At 44.7% G+C, this 17,634-nt stretch overlaps 1 protein-coding gene across 1 annotated transcript in view; it reads left to right on the top strand.

Moving 5' to 3' along the window:
* Nucleotides 1-17,634, top strand: part of rptor (regulatory associated protein of MTOR, complex 1) — a 225,792-nt gene that overhangs the window by 181,946 nt on the left and 26,212 nt on the right. Inside the window, exons 25-28 of the mRNA XM_083656294.1 lie at nucleotides 603-713; nucleotides 11,135-11,240; nucleotides 15,952-16,066; nucleotides 16,649-16,773. Of these exons, the coding sequence (XP_083512420.1) occupies nucleotides 603-713; nucleotides 11,135-11,240; nucleotides 15,952-16,066; nucleotides 16,649-16,773 (457 nt within the window). The remainder of the gene's footprint in view (nucleotides 1-602; nucleotides 714-11,134; nucleotides 11,241-15,951; nucleotides 16,067-16,648; nucleotides 16,774-17,634) is intronic.

Here is a 17,634-nt window from a genome sequence, read left to right as displayed (position 1 = left end):
ATGGACAAAATTTAACATGTGCACCCCGTGGCACAATTCAAACGGGATCAAAAAAGTAACGTGTGTCTCCATTCACCACCATTCATATTTTTCACACGCTGGTACAGGGAGAAAAGCAGGAAGTGACATTCACTTTGGCTCTCTATAGCAGTGGTTCTCAAATGGGGGTCATGGCACTTTGCCAGGGGGTCCGCGAAAGGTTTTCAGGGGGGGAGGGGACTTTTTGTGTGTGCAAAAGCTTCATAGTTCAACGAAAATATGTTATGCTTTCAATCTAAAATGGTTCATGGATTACATTCTAATCTGACAAACCTATCAATTTAAATGTCAAGCACATTACCGTGGAAACAAGCTGAGCCCAAAATCACAAATCAGAATGAGGGGATCCCCGGTACATTTTCTATCTTATAAGGGGTCCTCGGCTGAAAAACATTTGAGAACCTCTGCTCTATAGGTCCCTCAGGTAGAAGTTTCATATTGTGCCTCTGATGACTGCAGTTTATCTCTTTTAAATGCAGCATTTGCTTTGGATTATTGCGTGTGCGTGCGTCTGTGTGTGCGTGCGTGCGTTTTTGTGTGCGTACGTGCGTTTGTGTGTCCAGGCAGCTGAGGACGGGGACGAGCCGTGCGGTCACAGGAACTACATCAGCGCCACCCTGCAGACCGGCCTGTGTGACTGGAGCGCCAAGTACTTCGCCCAGCCAGTCATGAAGGTAGCCCACGTCTCTCTTCCCTTCTCGCTCCCTTTGTTTTACGGTCTCTGTCTCCACAACTCACTGCTTCCTTGCAGTATGATCCATCAGTCAGAGGACAGTTATTGTGTGTGCGTGTGTGTCTGTGCGTGTGTGTCTGTGTGTGTGTGTGTTTAGCCTCAACAGATATAGCCATCGCCCCTCTCTCTTGATAATTTTTTCCTCCGTATTTCTCCCCCATTTTCTCTCCAATTGTACTTGGCCAATTCCCTCTGCTGTGTCGATCTGTAAAGTCGCCAGCCGCTTCTTTTCACCAGACACAGAGGAATTTCACCGGCAGGACGTAGCACGCTCATGCTATTCCCCCCAGTTCATCTCCCCCGAGAAGAGGCGCCCCGACTGACCAGTGCAGCGACCAGGACACATACCCGTAATCCGGCTTGCCACCGCCAGACACGGCCAATTGTGCCTGTAGGGACGCCCGACCAAGCCGGAGGTAACACGGGGGCTCGAACCTGCGACCCTCGTGTTGGTAGGCATGGAATCTACCGCTCCACTACCCGGATACCCAGTGAGCACCTTGGAAAAGCACTCAGGACCGGTGTGAGAGGCTGGAGTGAGAGGCGTCCACAAGCGATGCAGAGTGAATGCAAGTCACCGTTTATGAGTAGATGCAGTTAATGTGTGATTCCGGGCGTTAGCGGTTAGCTTAGCACACATTTACATTGGTACTAACTGCGTCGTCGTTCATTGAGCTATCAACACCAAACTTGGTACAGTCCCTAAGGGTGTTGTCACAGATGTGTCCACTGAGTTTCAAGGTCGTTCTGCTAGACTGAATTTAGTCCAAATCTGATCTGTCTAATAACTCCACCGTTTCTACCCCTTTGTTCAGGCATGTCCAGCGACCATGCACACCAAATTTGGGGTTCAAGATCATTTATTGCCTTGTCATGCTAAGTATTTGCCTCAGTGCAACTCTTAAAATAATATACCATACAGTACACACAAAATATATATATAGAGGTCATAAAATTTAAGAAGAAAAAGAAAAACAAGAAAAAAGTAGGAAAGTAGTTTAAAATTTTCAAAAAAAAATCTGACTTTTTGATTCTGATTTTACAACGGCCTTGAAGGTGACTGAGGAGCGGAACTATCTATTTAATAAAACAACGGTATGCTATGTACCATCCACAGCGGGGGAAAGCACCTGCTGGTTGTACTAGATGGCTTTGCTGAATAATTGACCTATCTGAGCTCCATAACTTAACCACCTCCTGGGTCAAATTTAAGAGTAAATGAAATGTTTTTAACCATGCACAGTAGTCTGTGTCAAATTTTATAATAGTAATTAATTGAACCTTCATCTACAAACTAATTCATACCAAAATGTGTATCCAAAACTTCCTTATCATCTTACAAACTTATTGACAAACTATGACTTATTGCAAGGAAGTGTATTTTATTTAATTTGACAAAATACCCCACCTACTGGGACTCTCTGGTATAAACAGATTTTCAATACACTCCCACATGAAAGAATACATGCTGTGCTAATGGGCAACACCATTGTGTTGTGGTCACGACAGGATCATCTTCCTGTTCATGTCTCTTGTATACTTTAAAAAGGGTCACCTCCCTTTGGAATGGAAAGTCCCTATACAATCTACATGCCAGACAGACTAAAAGTTATCACATTATGTTAGTTAGGCCTATTTAAACCTAAACTCAGGCTGATGACCTGGAGATATATCCCCCCCCCCCCGATTTATCAACTTTTCTATAACTACATTTATTTTTATTGTTGTTCACTTATTTTATGTCACTTTTTCCTTTCCTTCTGTATGGTTATTATGTGTTGGTTGGTTGTTTGGATGGGGTTAAATGTTCCTTTTTGTAATATTCTTGCACCTTGTATTGTCAACAATATAAAAACAAAAATATATATATATATCCTCCCCCCTTGCTGTTTAGCCGTTTGCATTACATTTTTGATTAAGTGTTACATGCCTGATTCATCTGGTTGACAAGATTAACGTGTCGGATGTTAAACTGCAAAGCCTGGCACCGCCCCCCACTTCCCACCCAACACCCCATTCTCTCCACAAGAGGGGGAAAAAGAGGAAAAAAACAAACTGTCAGCTCATCTTGTCGAGCTTGTCTGAACTGGTGCCAAACTCTACACATCTGAGAGAGAGAGAGAGACAGAGAGAGAGAGAGAGAGAGAGAGAGAGAGAATCATTGGAAAGACAACCATGAGGGTGAAATAGAGGGAGTTTTAGGGGTAGAGCGAAGAAAAAGGGGAAGCGTACGCAGAAAGTAAAATATTGGAAATAAAAGTGTGCATGAGAAACAGTGACTCATGATGAGAAGAGAGTAAAGAGAAAAGTAGATTTGAGAAAAATAAATACATTTATTTAAAAGAGAGACAAACGTTGGGGGCAAATAGAGGAGAAGGGTATGCATGGATGGCAGAGAGAGAGAGAGAGAGTGAGTGTGAACAGATTACCAAGGTAAATATTGGAAAGGGAGAGTAGACCATGAGCGGCAAATAGAGGTGGAAGGAGAGCGTGTGGGAGAAAGAGCGATGGTGGTACAAAGTAAACTTCCATTGTATATATTGTATATCATTACTGTACTTACTTTAGCAACTGTGTTGTTGGCTGTGTGGTACTGTTGTTATGGTTGTTCTGTCATTGTGTTTGGCTGTGTCTTTTAATTGCACTGATCAGGACTCAGGAGTAGGAAGTCAGAGAACTGGGAATAAAAGGTGATGAAAAGCAGAAAGTGACGATCGGATGGGTTTAGGGAAGAGAGAGAGAGAGAGATGGGTTTAGGGAAGAGAGAGAGAGATGGGTTTAGGGAAGAGAGAGAGAGAGAGAGATGGGTTTAGGGAAGAGAGAGAGAGATGGGTTTAGGGAAGAGAGAGAGAGAGATGGGTTTAGGGAAGAGAGAGAGAGAGATGGGTTTAGGGAAGAGAGAGAGAGAGATGGGTTTAGGGAAGAGAGAGAGAGAGATGGGTTTAGGGAAGAGAGAGAGAGAGATGGGTTTAGGGAAGAGAGAGAGAGAGAGAGATGGGTTTAGGGAAGAGAGAGAGAGAGAGATGGGTTTAGGGAAGAGAGAGAGAGAGATGAGTTTAGGGAAGAGAGAGAGAGATGGGTTTAGGGAAGAGAGAGAGAGAGATGGGTTTAGGGAAGAGAGAGAGAGAGATGGGTTTAGGGAAGAGAGAGAGAGAGAGAGATGGGTTTAGGGAAGAGAGAGAGAGAGATGGGTTTAGGGAAGAGAGAGAGAGAGAGATGGGTTTAGGGAAGAGAGAGAGAGAGAGATGGGTTTAGGGAAGAGAGAGAGAGAGATGGGTTTAGGGAAGAGAGAGAGAGAGAGATGGGTTTAGGGAAGAGAGAGAGAGAGAGAGAGATCGGTTTAGGGAAGAGAGAGAGAGAGAGAGATGGGTTTAGGGAAGAGAGAGAGAGAGAGATGGGTTTAGGGAAGAGAGAGAGAGAGAGAGAGATGGGTTTAGGGAAGAGAGAGAGAGAGAGAGATGGGTTTAGGGAAGAGAGAGAGAGAGATGGGTTTAGGGAAGAGAGAGAGAGAGATGGGTTTAGGGAAGAGAGAGAGAGAGAGAGAGAGGGGGAAAGGTGGTGGAGAGGGAGGGAGTTTTTAGCGGTAGCGCATGAATCAGAACGCTACGCTGGCAAAATTTTGAGTGCTCTCATAAAAACTCCACTCCATTATAATGCAGCGTGTGAGAGAGCGCCTCAACGTCTGCGCACAGGTTATCATATCACTGTGTCAGCAGCACAAGAACGCTGTGTGTGTGTGAGAATACCCACACCCATAGGTTTAGGGGTGTGAAGAGCTAGGCCATTGTAGATTCTGTTTGTTTTTTTGTGAGAGAGATGGAGTGAGAAAAAGTGACACCGTACTTTATTGCAACACGTCCGACGGCGGCGTCCTATATCGCCACTCTGTCACGCACCTTGTGTGTTGTGGATGTTAACGACGAGCACGGTACGCTTGTGCGCAAATAATGTACGCCTAATGGGCACACGCAAGCACTGTGCGGGTGGACCTGGGCCAGGCGATGCGTCTCTCCACAGGTTGGGTTTAGGCATTGCGTAGAGGGTCTCCACTGGTTGGGGTAGCCACTTGGTTAGGGTTTGGATATGGTGAGGGGCTTTAGTGTTAGGGTCTCCAGGGGTCTCCGACCCCAGAGGGACAGACCCTATGGTCTCCCCCAAGCAGCTCGACACTAACTTTTTTCACCTTCGTCCCGGAACTGTCCCAAAATAAGTCTTAAGCGGTCCCGAAGCGTCCCGAGTTTAAAATCGTTGTTTTTCTAAATTATTATTAGTTAAAATCATTCAAAGTGACCTTTAACATAAATAAAATGTCATGCAAATGATTAGATGTTCAATCATCAACCTTTTTATTGAAATTCACCTGAAAGGAGAAATTTCAATGTTTCTTTCCTATCTATCTATCTACTATATGTATATGTATATGTATATATATATATATATATATATATATATATATATATATATATATATATATATATATATATATATAAATTCAATGCAAATTCATATTTAATATCCACGGAACACTCCTCCATTCATGTACATATTATATTTGATTTTATTGCACTTGCAACATTGTGATTGTCTTTTAGTTATTTTCCTACTTCTTTCTCTCTGTATATATTGACCTGACCGCTACGCTGCATACAGACACTAAGACAAATTACTTGTATGTAACTTGCATACTGTGGCAATAAAAGTGATTCTGAATCTGATATAGTGATTGTATTTAATAAACAGCTACAGATTCTGCTGTGTGGTGGATCAGGATATCAGTATACTTTATTCATAGAAGTGATCATATGGAATACACAGCTACAGGTTCTGCTCTGTGGTGGATCAGGATACTTTATTTATAGAGATACAGTGATTATATGGAATACACAGCTACAGGACAGCTACAGGTTCTGCTGTGTGGTGCATTGTGGAGAGCCCCATATTTCACCTCAGGGTCTCATTATACATTACATTAGCTCCTGACACCGTGCAAGACCACAACCCTGGGAGCCACGCTAACAACTGTCTCTTACCTTGGCGCACACGCGCGCACGCACGCACGCACGCACACACACACACACACACACACACACACACTTACTATGAGCTGTGGGAATACGACAGACCATGGCCCGACTGCTAAATACACAACTCTCAGAAACAGACTTTACATATTCTGCAGCTCTCTCTGCCTGCCCTTCCTCCTCTATCACACACTCTCTCTCTCTCTCTCTCTCTCTCTCTCTCTCTCTCTCTCTCTCTCTCACTCACTCTGTCTCAAATGCATTTATTCACAAGCTCTGATCTCAAGTTCAAATTCAAAATGTGTTTCTCATGAAAGAAGTCTGACTTGAATTGAAACACACACAGACTCATGACATAGGCAGTTTGATTATCAGAGTACTACATAGTCGTATGCTACATGACTGTTAAATATTCAATGGGCGTGGGAGGCTTTGCTGTGGAAATGTGCTTAGTAAGCAAACAGTGGCAACCAGCGCAAAGTTTTTCTCAGTTGTTCACATGCTAACGCTGGAACTTGAGACACAATGACGACAACCTGAAACTCCTGCCAACCTGCCACAATTCTGCAGTTTTTGCAAAACACAACGCACCATTCTCCACATTTCTGCACAATCTTCATGACTAAAGCCTCCTGTATTCACATGCAAAGCACGGCCATTCGAAAGGCTAAACTGAAATTACCAGTGGGCCACATTACCGTAACTGCTAAATTGTCTAATTACAAATCGGAGCAGAGATCCACAGGTGAGCTCCTGTGTTTTGGAGAGGATTTGATTAGAACATTGCAGAGAGAGGTTGAGGGTTTTCCCGTCTCGATAATCAGTTTAATTGTAGGCGGTGTAAATAATTGAACAGCGCGATACATGGGAACGCCACCCACAGATAGCATTGCTTCAATGGGAAAAAAACATACGCGTCCAGAACATTATTTGCAATGAGCTAATGGGAATGTTGAGATATACTGTAGTGACCACAGGCACAGCTGTTATGATTATTATGACTCTTATTAATGAGTTTTGGTGCGCGTCAAACTCTGTACCTCTGTCGACCTCCTGCCCCTTAAACAGACAGAGCCGCCTCTCCACAAATCGTGAAATCATCGATAAAGACTATTAGCCTATCAAATATGCATAATAATGGCTGAGTGCATGAGTTTTATTTATGACTTTATTACGTTTCACTGGCGGGGGAATGGCATATAAATCAGGTTTATATCACACATAGTAATATTATGCATAATTGATAAGTCAGGTTCAAACGGCGAATCATTTCTGTCATCTCAAATTGTACATTATCATAACAGATTTGTTCTAGATGAGGCAAAAATCGGTGTGGGCCGGCTTTGTTGCGTAAGCCATCGTGATGGAATCTATCAATTAACTTTCACTTTACCCTACATTAATTCTACACACTTGTCAGCATGTGCAGGGAATTCTCTACATCGTATTTTACAAAATATCTCACCTAATAACGCATCATCCCTTAACCTCGGGAGGCTGAAACTTCTCCTCATATGCACAGTCTCTCACCTAAGCTCTACCTCACATGTCTCTCACTCTTTCACCTGAGCAGACATCGGCTTAAAACACATCTGTAGCCCTAAATTTAGACATTCGGTTGGAGCAGTAAAAGATGCCACTTATCTAAATGCAGTGAAAAAGGAGGGAGACACGCACATACCCAAGGTTGGGGCAGGTGCTGAGCTGAACTAGAACATCATTCATCAGACCAGATGAAGAGCATGTAGCTCGAAACGCGTTACAACAATAAATCTGGAGAGAAGGAGCTCTGCGGTGTGCGAGTAGTTTTTATTCTTTTTGTCTCACTTATCTAAATGCAGACACAGTAGTTTTTGCATAAGGTGAACAGTCAGGTTTCCTCCACTCCTCTTTAAAAAGTGTTTGAGACAAGTCACATTTGGGCAAAAGTCCAGTTCTCAAATTGACCCGCTCTGTACATTTTTGTTCCTAGCTCCACTTTGTCTTTTAATGGAAGATGTTGTGTCAGGATTTCCTGAATTATATCACCCATGTCTGTCAGCTTATAACGACAAACAATATACAGTAATGCATGGAGGGAAGTGGGAGAATTGTATGGTCATCCTGGTGTATTACGTTACCTGAAGTAGTCTCAAATAATTTAGCTGTTACAGTACTTGTTTACAGCTTGCTAGCCTACAGTACCTGTCCGATCACGTCCAAATAACTATAGCCACAAAAGAACATTTAAAATGTCGATTACTTGGGCTTATTATTTAGGCTTAATAGTGAAAAAGAGGAAGAAAATCCGCACACTGATTTGCCGCTCGCAGAGTATTTTAATGACTTAAAAAATCACGTTTCGACCAACAGGTCTTCATCAGGAAGTTGCCTGATGAAGACCTGTTGGTCGAAACGTTGTTTTTAAGTCATTAGAATACTCTGCGAGCTGCAAATCAGTGTGCGGATTTTCTTCTTCTTTTTCACTTATGGACTCTATGAATATCCAGCACCTGGCCTGAAAGAGGATTGGATGTGCGCACAACTACTCTGTCTCTTCTTAATGAACTTAATAAACTGATCAAATGGTGGTCACACTTGGTTTGCATGTACCCTCGCAGAACGAGGCCGTTGCGAACGCTGCAGGACAGCAAAGCGCGTTGTTGACATTCTGCGTGGTTGATCGCAAAGACGAAAACATTTCCCAACAAGATCATTCTGTCATATCACAACTGACTAAATGCATTTCATCACTGACCAAGCAGGCCTCTAAAAATGAATATTTTATATGGCCCAAAGCTGTGAGAAAACACAGCAGGCAAGGCCAGCGGGCAAAATGTCAATGCCAAGCCCTGAGATCCAGCTCTTACATCAGCATTATGCTGATCAATCCCTCACACATTCACACATGGAGCGTGGATCTGATTTCATGTTTGATAGAGTGTTGGCTTCTTTCTTTTGCTCAGATCACACAGAAATGAAAGTCTATTTCCTTGTGCCTTCATCTCTGTTATTAACCCCCCCCCCCCCCCTCACCACCAAGCACATGCTCACATGTGGACATTCATTCCTCCATTGACAGCAGGCTGCACAAGAGAGCCCCATTGATGAACACTAATTATCCAGAGAAGGGTTTTCTCTCTTTCAGGAAAGGAGGGAGGCAGAGAGAGAACGATACAGGAGGGAGGGCCGAGAGATGGAGAGAGAGAGGCAGAGAGAGAGAACGATACAGGAGGGAGGGGGGAGAGACGGAGAGAGAGAACGATACAGGAGGGAGGGGGGAGAGACGGAGAGAGAAAGGCAGAGAGAGAACGATACAGGAGGGAGGGGGGAGAGACGGAGAGAGAGAGGCAGAGAGAGAACGATACAGGAGGGAGGGGGGAGAGACGGAGAGAGAAAGGCAGAGAGAGAACGATACAGGAGGGAGGGGGGAGAGATGGAGAGAGAGAGAACGATACAGGAGGGAGGGGGGAGAGACGGAGAGAGAAAGGCAGAGAGAGAACGATACAGGAGGGAGGGAGAGAGAGGCAGAGAGAGAGAACGATACAGGAGGGAGGGAGAGAGGCAGAGAGAGAGTACGATACAGGAGGGAGGGAGAGAGAGGCAGAGAGAGAGAACGATACAGGAGGGAGGGGGGAGAGACGGAGAGAGAAAGGCAGAGAGAGAACGATACAGGAGGGAGGGGGGAGAGATGGAGAGAGAGAGAACGATACAGGAGGGAGGGGGGAGAGACGGAGAGAGAAAGGCAGAGAGAGAACGATACAGGAGGGAGGGAGAGAGAGGCAGAGAGAGAGAACGATACAGGAGGGAGGGAGAGAGGCAGAGAGAGAGTACGATACAGGAGGGAGGGAGAGAGAGGCAGAGAGAGAGAACGATACAGGAGGGAGGGAGAGAGGCAGAGAGAGAGTACGATACAGGAGGGAGGGAGAGAGGCAGAGAGAGAGAACGATACAGGAGGGAGGGAGAGAGGCAGAGAGAGAGAACGATACAGGAGGGAGGGGGGAGAGACGGAGAGAGAACGATACAGGAGGGAGGGGGGAGAGACGGAGAGAGAACGATACAGGAGGGAGGGGGGAGAGACGGAGAGAGAGAACGATACAGGAGGGAGGGAGAGAGGCAGAGAGAGAGTACGATACAGGAGGGAGGGAGAGAGAGGCAGAGAGAGAGAACGATACAGGAGGGAGGGGGGAGAGACGGAGAGAGAACGATACAGGAGGGAGGGAGAGAGAGAACGATACAGGAGGGAGAGAGAGGCAGAGAGAGAGAACGATCCAGGAGGGAGGGAGAGAGAGGCAGAGAGAGAACGATCCAGGAGGGAGGGTGGAGAGAGGCAGAGAGAGAGAACGATCCAGGAGGGAAGGTGGAGAGACGGAGAGAGAGAGGCAGAGAGAGAACGATACAGGAGGGAGGGGGGAGAGAGGGAGAGAGAGAGGCAGAGAGAACGATACAGGAGGAAGGGAGAGAGAGGCAGAGAGAGAGAATGATACAGGAGGAAGGGAGAGAGAGGCAGAGAGAGAGAATGATACAGGAGGGAGGGGGGAGAGACGGAGAGAGAACGATACAGGAGGGAGAGAGGCAGAGAGAGAGAACGATAGAGGAGGGAGGGAGAGACAGGCAGGGAGAGAAAGATACAGGAGGGAGGGAGAGAGAGGCAGAGAGAGAGAACGATAGAGGAGGGAGGGGGGAGAGGCAGAGAGAGAGAACGATAGAGGAGGGAGGGAGAGAGAGGCAGAGAGAGAGAACGATAGAGGAGGGAGGGGGGAGAGGCAGAGAGAGAGAACGATACAGGCATTAGGCAGAAACTTGGACCTGAGGAAAGAGAAAACGGGTACAGGAGCGCCATCTAGAGGGTATGGCCTGCCATCTTTAAGGGCTGAATGTGCTGCAGGCGAGATCATTTGACGCTCTGAATTTGAGGCTTTTATTGCAGCTGCAGGGCGAGATTTACAGCTTGAGCAGCGCTGGCACCTGCACTTCACCATCGCCGTGGGTGACATCACTTTTTCACCCAGTATCTTCTCCTCCATGGCCTGTTTTGCCTGTTTTGGATAGCAGCTAGTAAAGCATCTAAACTAATTTATATAGTCTTGACTCTTAACATGCTTTTTCCCCATACAGTACATTTGAACAGTTGTATTAAAACAACCTGTTCTTTCCTTGAAAAAGATTGACCTGGTGAATCCAGGTGGAGGCTGCGAGTGCTTATTGATTTGACAATGCATTTCAGTCATGGAGAGGAGGAGACGAGATAAAGAGGCATTTTAAAGCTTTGACATGATTGAGGCATAGATTGTGTGATACAGGGTTCTAGTGTTACAAATAGTCGTATTACTTTCTCTCTCCCTCTCGCTCTCTCACTTAGATTCCAGAGGAGCATGACCTGGAGAGTCAAGTAAGGATGGAGAGGCAGTGGAGGTTCCTGAGAAACGCCCGTGTGAGGAGGCAGAGCCAACGCATCACGCAGAGAGGTCAGTGACACACACACATTGATAATATACTGCCGCCTGGATGACGTATGTTTGGAGGCCAACCCGGAAGTTGGCATCGCTCTGGGTTCCTTCTTCAACACCACTTTTTTGATTTTTGAACCCTAAATGTGAGAAATCGCAATCACTAGAAAATGCTTAAAAAAACTATCTATTATCAAAGGGAGCATGTGGGAAATGTTCTCTGTTTCAATTTCGTCCCGGAAGTGAGCAATTGTGCATTGTGACATCACTGATGATGTCATAGGCATTATGACATCATCAGTGATATCATAAGAGAAATGTGATGTCATCAGTGATGCAAGGTTGTGACATCATCAGTGATGTCATAACAGCAAGTGAGCCCACACAGCGGGCGAGCTGCAGGGTGGATGAGGGAGCAAGTGAGCCCGCACAGCGGTCGAGCTGCGTATGTGAGCTTCAGGGCCAGCTCGGTGAGCTGTAGGGTAGGCAAAGCCTAGTGAGCCCGCGCAGTGGGCGAGCCTAGGAATCGTGCCTAGTTATAGAAGTGGGGTTCATTTCTGAAGAGTATCTTGCTGAACACAAATGTCTTAGTATCATAAACTTTTGTTAACCACGGACCTTATTTCAGGCATCCAACCAAAAACCCATTCAAAAACCCATTGACTTCAAGATGAACGCATTTCCTGGTTTTAGGACTCATTCCAGTGGCACTCTATATGGTGTATCATCACATTTGACAATTGTTGTGGCAAAAAATCCTGAGGATTCAGTCTTTCTCCAAGACTTTTATTCATAGCAGGGTGAAACTGCAGTTAGATGATTATGGGACACTCAAACTCTCCATTGAATTAAGGCAGCCCAGACTAATGAAAATCCAATTCAGGCTAGCAGCTCCTCAAGGTAAAAGAGAAATTCACCAAAAAAACACTGGTTTATTTTGCGCATGATCTCACACATATCCACAAACTGTAAACAGTTTTGCAGACATTCATTTAGTTTGATGGTTATTGAGAGTTGATTTGAGTTAAGTTGTGGACCAGTGATGTAATTTGTGTAAGAATGACATCACAGTTTTGTTTTTTGATAGTTTAGATATGTGTGAGATCATGTGCAAATTCTGCAAAATAAATCAGCATTGTTTTTCCGTGAATGCGACCCAGTACACTTTTCCAATGGTCGAGGCTACTCTGGGATACATTTCAGATTTTAAAATAAATGAAAGATTAATTTGCAAAATATTGGAAAACATAGAATGAATAAATAAAATGCGGTAAGGAAATCCCATCTCACTGCAGGCTTTAATACAGACTGTTTTCATGAAGCTGTGGTGAGGGAGGAACCTCCATCTTCTCAGCCTACCGGTCAAAATCTGATATTTATAGAAAAGATAAAAGGATATATCAGACTAAATCCTCCTGGTGTGAAAAAACACACAAACCGGCAGGAGGTAGACTGCATAGTCATGCTTTCATAAGTGTGTGTGTGTGTGTGTGTGTGTGTGTGTGTGTGTGTGTGTGTGTGTGTAGATGACTCCAGACGCACACTCACACAACACATTAGAGCCCCGGGTTCCAGCATACACACAGACTCCCCAAAGCCTGACACCCCCACGTCATCAGCAGCCCCCTCCACACACAAACACAGTCACGAGGCGATTGGCGTCAGAGCTGAAGTTCACACACACAGATCTCTCTCTCTCTCTCCGATCGCTTAATCACTGTGTTCCCTCCGATCCTCTGGAGTTAGGAGATGGAGAACCGGTACGGTTGCCCTCATTCCCTCTGCTCCCTCCAGAGGGAGACGCAGACGAGAGGAAGCTGAGAGAAGTTGAAAGCTGTGGTTAAAAAAGAAAGTATCTATCTATAATACATGTATATAAAATTGAGGATGTGGGCGATATTTATGTTTCAATTCTATGTCCGGCCACAGCTACGCCGTTTCAGTGCGATCGGGCTGAAACCTTCAGAGGGTGTAAAGGGCACCATTGGGGGTGAATTGACAGACCTGGATTTTTTAATTAGGCTAATTAGCTAATGACGTGATGTCATCACTCATCAGTGATGATGTCAAAAGTGATGTCATAAGTGTGCGCACGCACACACACACACACACACACACACACACACACACACACACACACACACACAGACTCATGGTGACAAGACCAGTCAGTGATGTCACACACACACACACACACACACACAGAGGCATAGTGACAAGACCAGTCAGTGATGTCACACACACACACACAAGGAGGCATTGTGACAAGACTGATCAGTGATGTCATAGTGACATCAGTAATGATGTGCTGTCACCAGTGACGATGGCATCAGTCATGAGTCATCAGTGATGTGATGTCATCAGTGATGATGTCATCAGTGATGAGTCATCAGTGATGAGTCAGCAAAATCTGTCTGTTTCAGCCTTTGTCCCACTGATGATGTCATAGACATTGTACAGTCTTATGAGATAACTGATGATATCATCAGTGGTATCACTCAAGGCAACAGCCTGTGTTTCAAGGCTATGACATCACTAACTCCTGAGAAAAGGACTATGACTCTTGCTGAGAAAAAGTGTTGGAGGAAGAGGGAGATGAAATCGAGAACATCATCCTTTTATGGCTTATGAATCTGACTTGGCTTGCTGGATTTTTATTACTTAATTTTAATGAGTTCATTTACTAACATCACCATGCGCTGCTGAAGTTCTACTCGTGCTGTACTTCCATATTGAATGCACCACCAAACAATACGTTAACAAAAGCAATCAATGATGAACATATTGTGCATTCAACAGTGCGGCAGCCGGAGGTGTGAACAATTACACTGGTTGCTTTGTTTTCCCTCCAACTATTTTTTTCAGACGCAGCTACTTTTGTGATTTTTGCACATTCTTCTCTGTCTCATGAGTACGCTCAGGTAGCCAAGGACAGGATGTTGACTCAATGCGTGTTGTTACCGTGACAACATGTGGTGATGCGGTAAACTTACTGTATCGATTCTGTGCTTATCTGTTGGTACTGTGTAAAGGCTGCTTTATGCTCACCATGCCGTGAAGGGCGCAGGGGTGGAGCGAGGGCCGGGCGTCAAATGACGTAAATTTGTTGGCCGTGGTTATTCGCTACCTCCGTTGGGCGCCCACCGTGTGCCTGATTTTTTTTCTCACAGCGCGACCTCCGCACGGCTTCTCTCCAAACACGCCCGCTTTCAAGCCACTGAGCCCTGAACACTGAGCTGTGTTTTCCCCACATTTCTTGACCCATGTGGTAGGCTATAAACTTTGATTTGCAACTGTTTTTAGTCATTTCACCAAGTAATTGTGTTGTGTTGAGAGCATGATTTGAGAGAGATTAAAAGCAGCACAGATTAGGCTATCAGGGCTGAGAACTAAAACGGCTTTCAGTAAAAACAAGTTTGGTGATTCATTCATGTGCTGATGTACGGTTGTTTGAGAGTGAAAGCGCACTCAGTACTGCACATAATAGCGTTTCATTGCGACTTTTCACGGGCTGCTCAGTATTTACCATTGTACAATACATGCTGATCACTTGGCTGATCACTTCTGAGTATAATAGCATCTGCCCCAGCGCGAGGTCCGCACGGTGACTCGCGGAGACTCGCGGAGCTCAACCCCCACGGAGCTTGCTCGAGTATAATGAGCCCTTTAGGCTCTCATTGTTGTCCCAGTGTTGGTGTTTTACCACGGCGCACTCTAGCGGAGGGAGGCATTTGAGGGTGAGTCAGTCAGTCCTGAGCAGTTACTGAGGTGTCCATGCTGATGCAAATTCCTGTGAGTTGGTACATCACAGACACATAAAAGCTGGCCCAATTACAGATATTGGTAACTGTTTCTAGCTCCAGCAATATTTCCCCAATTAGACTGATGGGGGCGCTATAATTAAAGGTTAAAATGTCAGAATTTGAAAGGCCATAACTTTGGTTGGAAGTAAGTTGGATTTTCATTCAACTTTTTTCCACATGTTCAGCTGACCTTGCTCTATAAATTTGCCAGAAGAACCTTCAAGGTCTGCCTGGTTGTTTTTGAGATATTTTGAAAGTTCTGAAAAACACATTTTTAACACCTCCTCCTACACCGTTTGACCAAGCACCACTCAAATGATTAATGTATCGACAGACCTATCTCATTACAATTTGTTAAAAGGTTGTTGATATTTACTGTTGTTTTGAAGATATTAATGTTTACATTTGTGAGAGGGTGTGTTGAAATTGGCAGTTGCATATGATTATATAACCCAAAATGATATATTGCTATTTATATAATTAGTTGTTTTTTGGTTTACTTTATGTTTTGTCTCTGCTGTATCATATCCAATTGTCTGCTGCAATGAGCCAGTCTCTACTGGGATCATCCAAGTTTCATCTTTTCATCATAAACTTTCTTTCAAAAATAAACACTGATTCTGTTCCGAAGTTTTGTCTTTTGAGTATTCCGGAGCATCTTAAAATAGAATTCATCAAAGAGCACTTCAAGAGAATACTTCTTGCCTTGTTGCCCATAATGCAATTAAGAATTGGTTTATTCGCTCTGTAGTAAATACACTTACATGTACAGACTGTATTTCACCAGAGATCAGTTGGACAAGGTGGGACACACTGACTCAAACCTGAGATCGCCTAGTTTTCAGAAATTCCCTTCTGATGTGGTGTAATTTGACAGCGCTTCCTGCTTCCGTCCTCTCGCCCCCCCCCCCCCCCTCCCTCTGCAGGTGTGTCTCGTCTGGACGATCAGATATTCATCAACCGTAACCCCGGCGTCCCGTCTGTGGTGAAGTTCCACCCCTTCAATGCCTGCATCGCCGTCGCCGACAAGGACAGCATCTGGTCAGTGTGCACTGTCACACATTATTACAATATATTCTGCTTAACCCGCTTAGTCAGCTTTACATCATGAAGATAGTAATGGAAATATCTCTCATTTATTTGTAATAATAATAATAATAATAATACATCTTATTTGTCTATCACTTTTCTGCATCCTCAAAGACATATTCGTTTTACACGTCTGATCCGTTTCCGGTGTGTCTGTGCTGTTACAGAAATTAGACACGCACACGAACCATGCAAACAAATGAATGACATTATCATTGAATAATAATTATGGCAAATAGCACAATCGAGGGAGGCAAAAGACAAGAAAGATTATATTAAAAGCACTGGAAATAATTAGAGATTAAGAGGGTGTGTTTAAGGGATTTTTTAATGTGGATTGTGAGGAAGAGTCTATATCTAACATTCTTGTTTTGAAAGTTAACAAATAGATCAACTTGTGGATAATGTTCTAAAATGTGTGTGTGTGTGTGTGTGTGTGTGTGTGTGTGTGTGTGTGTGTGTGTGTGCGCGCGTGTGTGTGTGTGTGTGTGTGTGTGTGTGTGCGCGTGCGCGCGTGTGCGTGCGTGTCCCTAGTTTCTGGGATTGGGAGAAGGGGGAGAGGTTGGACTACTTCTACAATGGGAATCCTCGCTACACCCGCATCACCGCCATGGAGTATCTGAATGGACATGACTGTTCACTGCTACTCACTGCAACAGGTTGGAGACACCCCCCGCCACACACACACGCACGCGCACACACTCACACTCACACACAGAGGACTCAAGTGTACACACTGTTTTGCACGAAACACACACTCGAGTTACAAATCTCCCCACAAACCCCTTCAAGATTTAAGATAAAGATCAGAAACAAAAAATAAAACACCTTCAAGGTTTAAGATAAACATAAGAAACAAAAAATACATTCAGGCATAGTAAGTACCCTGCAGCATCATATTCAGCATAAAATGCACAGTTTAAAGTGCTATAGGTCATACATAATGATTCAGTGCAAATTCAGATTCCTTATGGCTCGGAGATAGTAGGTGCTATCTCTGAAGACAGATGTTTTGCACTTAATGCTTGGACATCACAGTGAGGCTCATTAGTGATATCTCTTTTTCCCTGTGGGTTCAGTTTTAACAAGCCTTAAACATTTGACTTCTAGCCCCAGATACACCCGTGTGTGTTCGTCATCATCATCATCAACAGAACAGAGCAATTACGCTCCGTGCCTTTATCTTCGTAACCCGGAGGAGTGTGCTGAAACAAACAACAAATGCATTAGTGATGTCAGCAATTGTGATGTCATCAGTGATGTAATCAATCCTTCCTGGTCTGAGCCGATGGCGCACAGTGGCAAAAAAAAAGATGCCGCACAGTTCCATGATGGCGCCTAGGTGGGTGGAGCGCACTGAGCGGTGTCTGTCGGTCTGTCTGTCTGTCTGTCTGTCTGACTGCCTGTCTGCCTGTCTGTCTGTCTGTCAGTCTCCAGAGTCTCCACCCTAGCATTCCTAGTATACTGTCAAATTTGACTTATTAGCATTCCTGCCTAGCGTCTTTGTAAAGTGTAGGGGT

Source organism: Poromitra crassiceps (assembly GCF_964638095.1).
Source record: "Poromitra crassiceps genome assembly, chromosome: 19".
Classification (NCBI taxonomy): Eukaryota; Metazoa; Chordata; class Actinopteri; order Beryciformes; family Melamphaidae; genus Poromitra; species Poromitra crassiceps.
The sequence above is the reverse complement of the archived record's forward strand: the minus strand, read 5'-3'. Positions and strand labels throughout refer to the sequence as shown.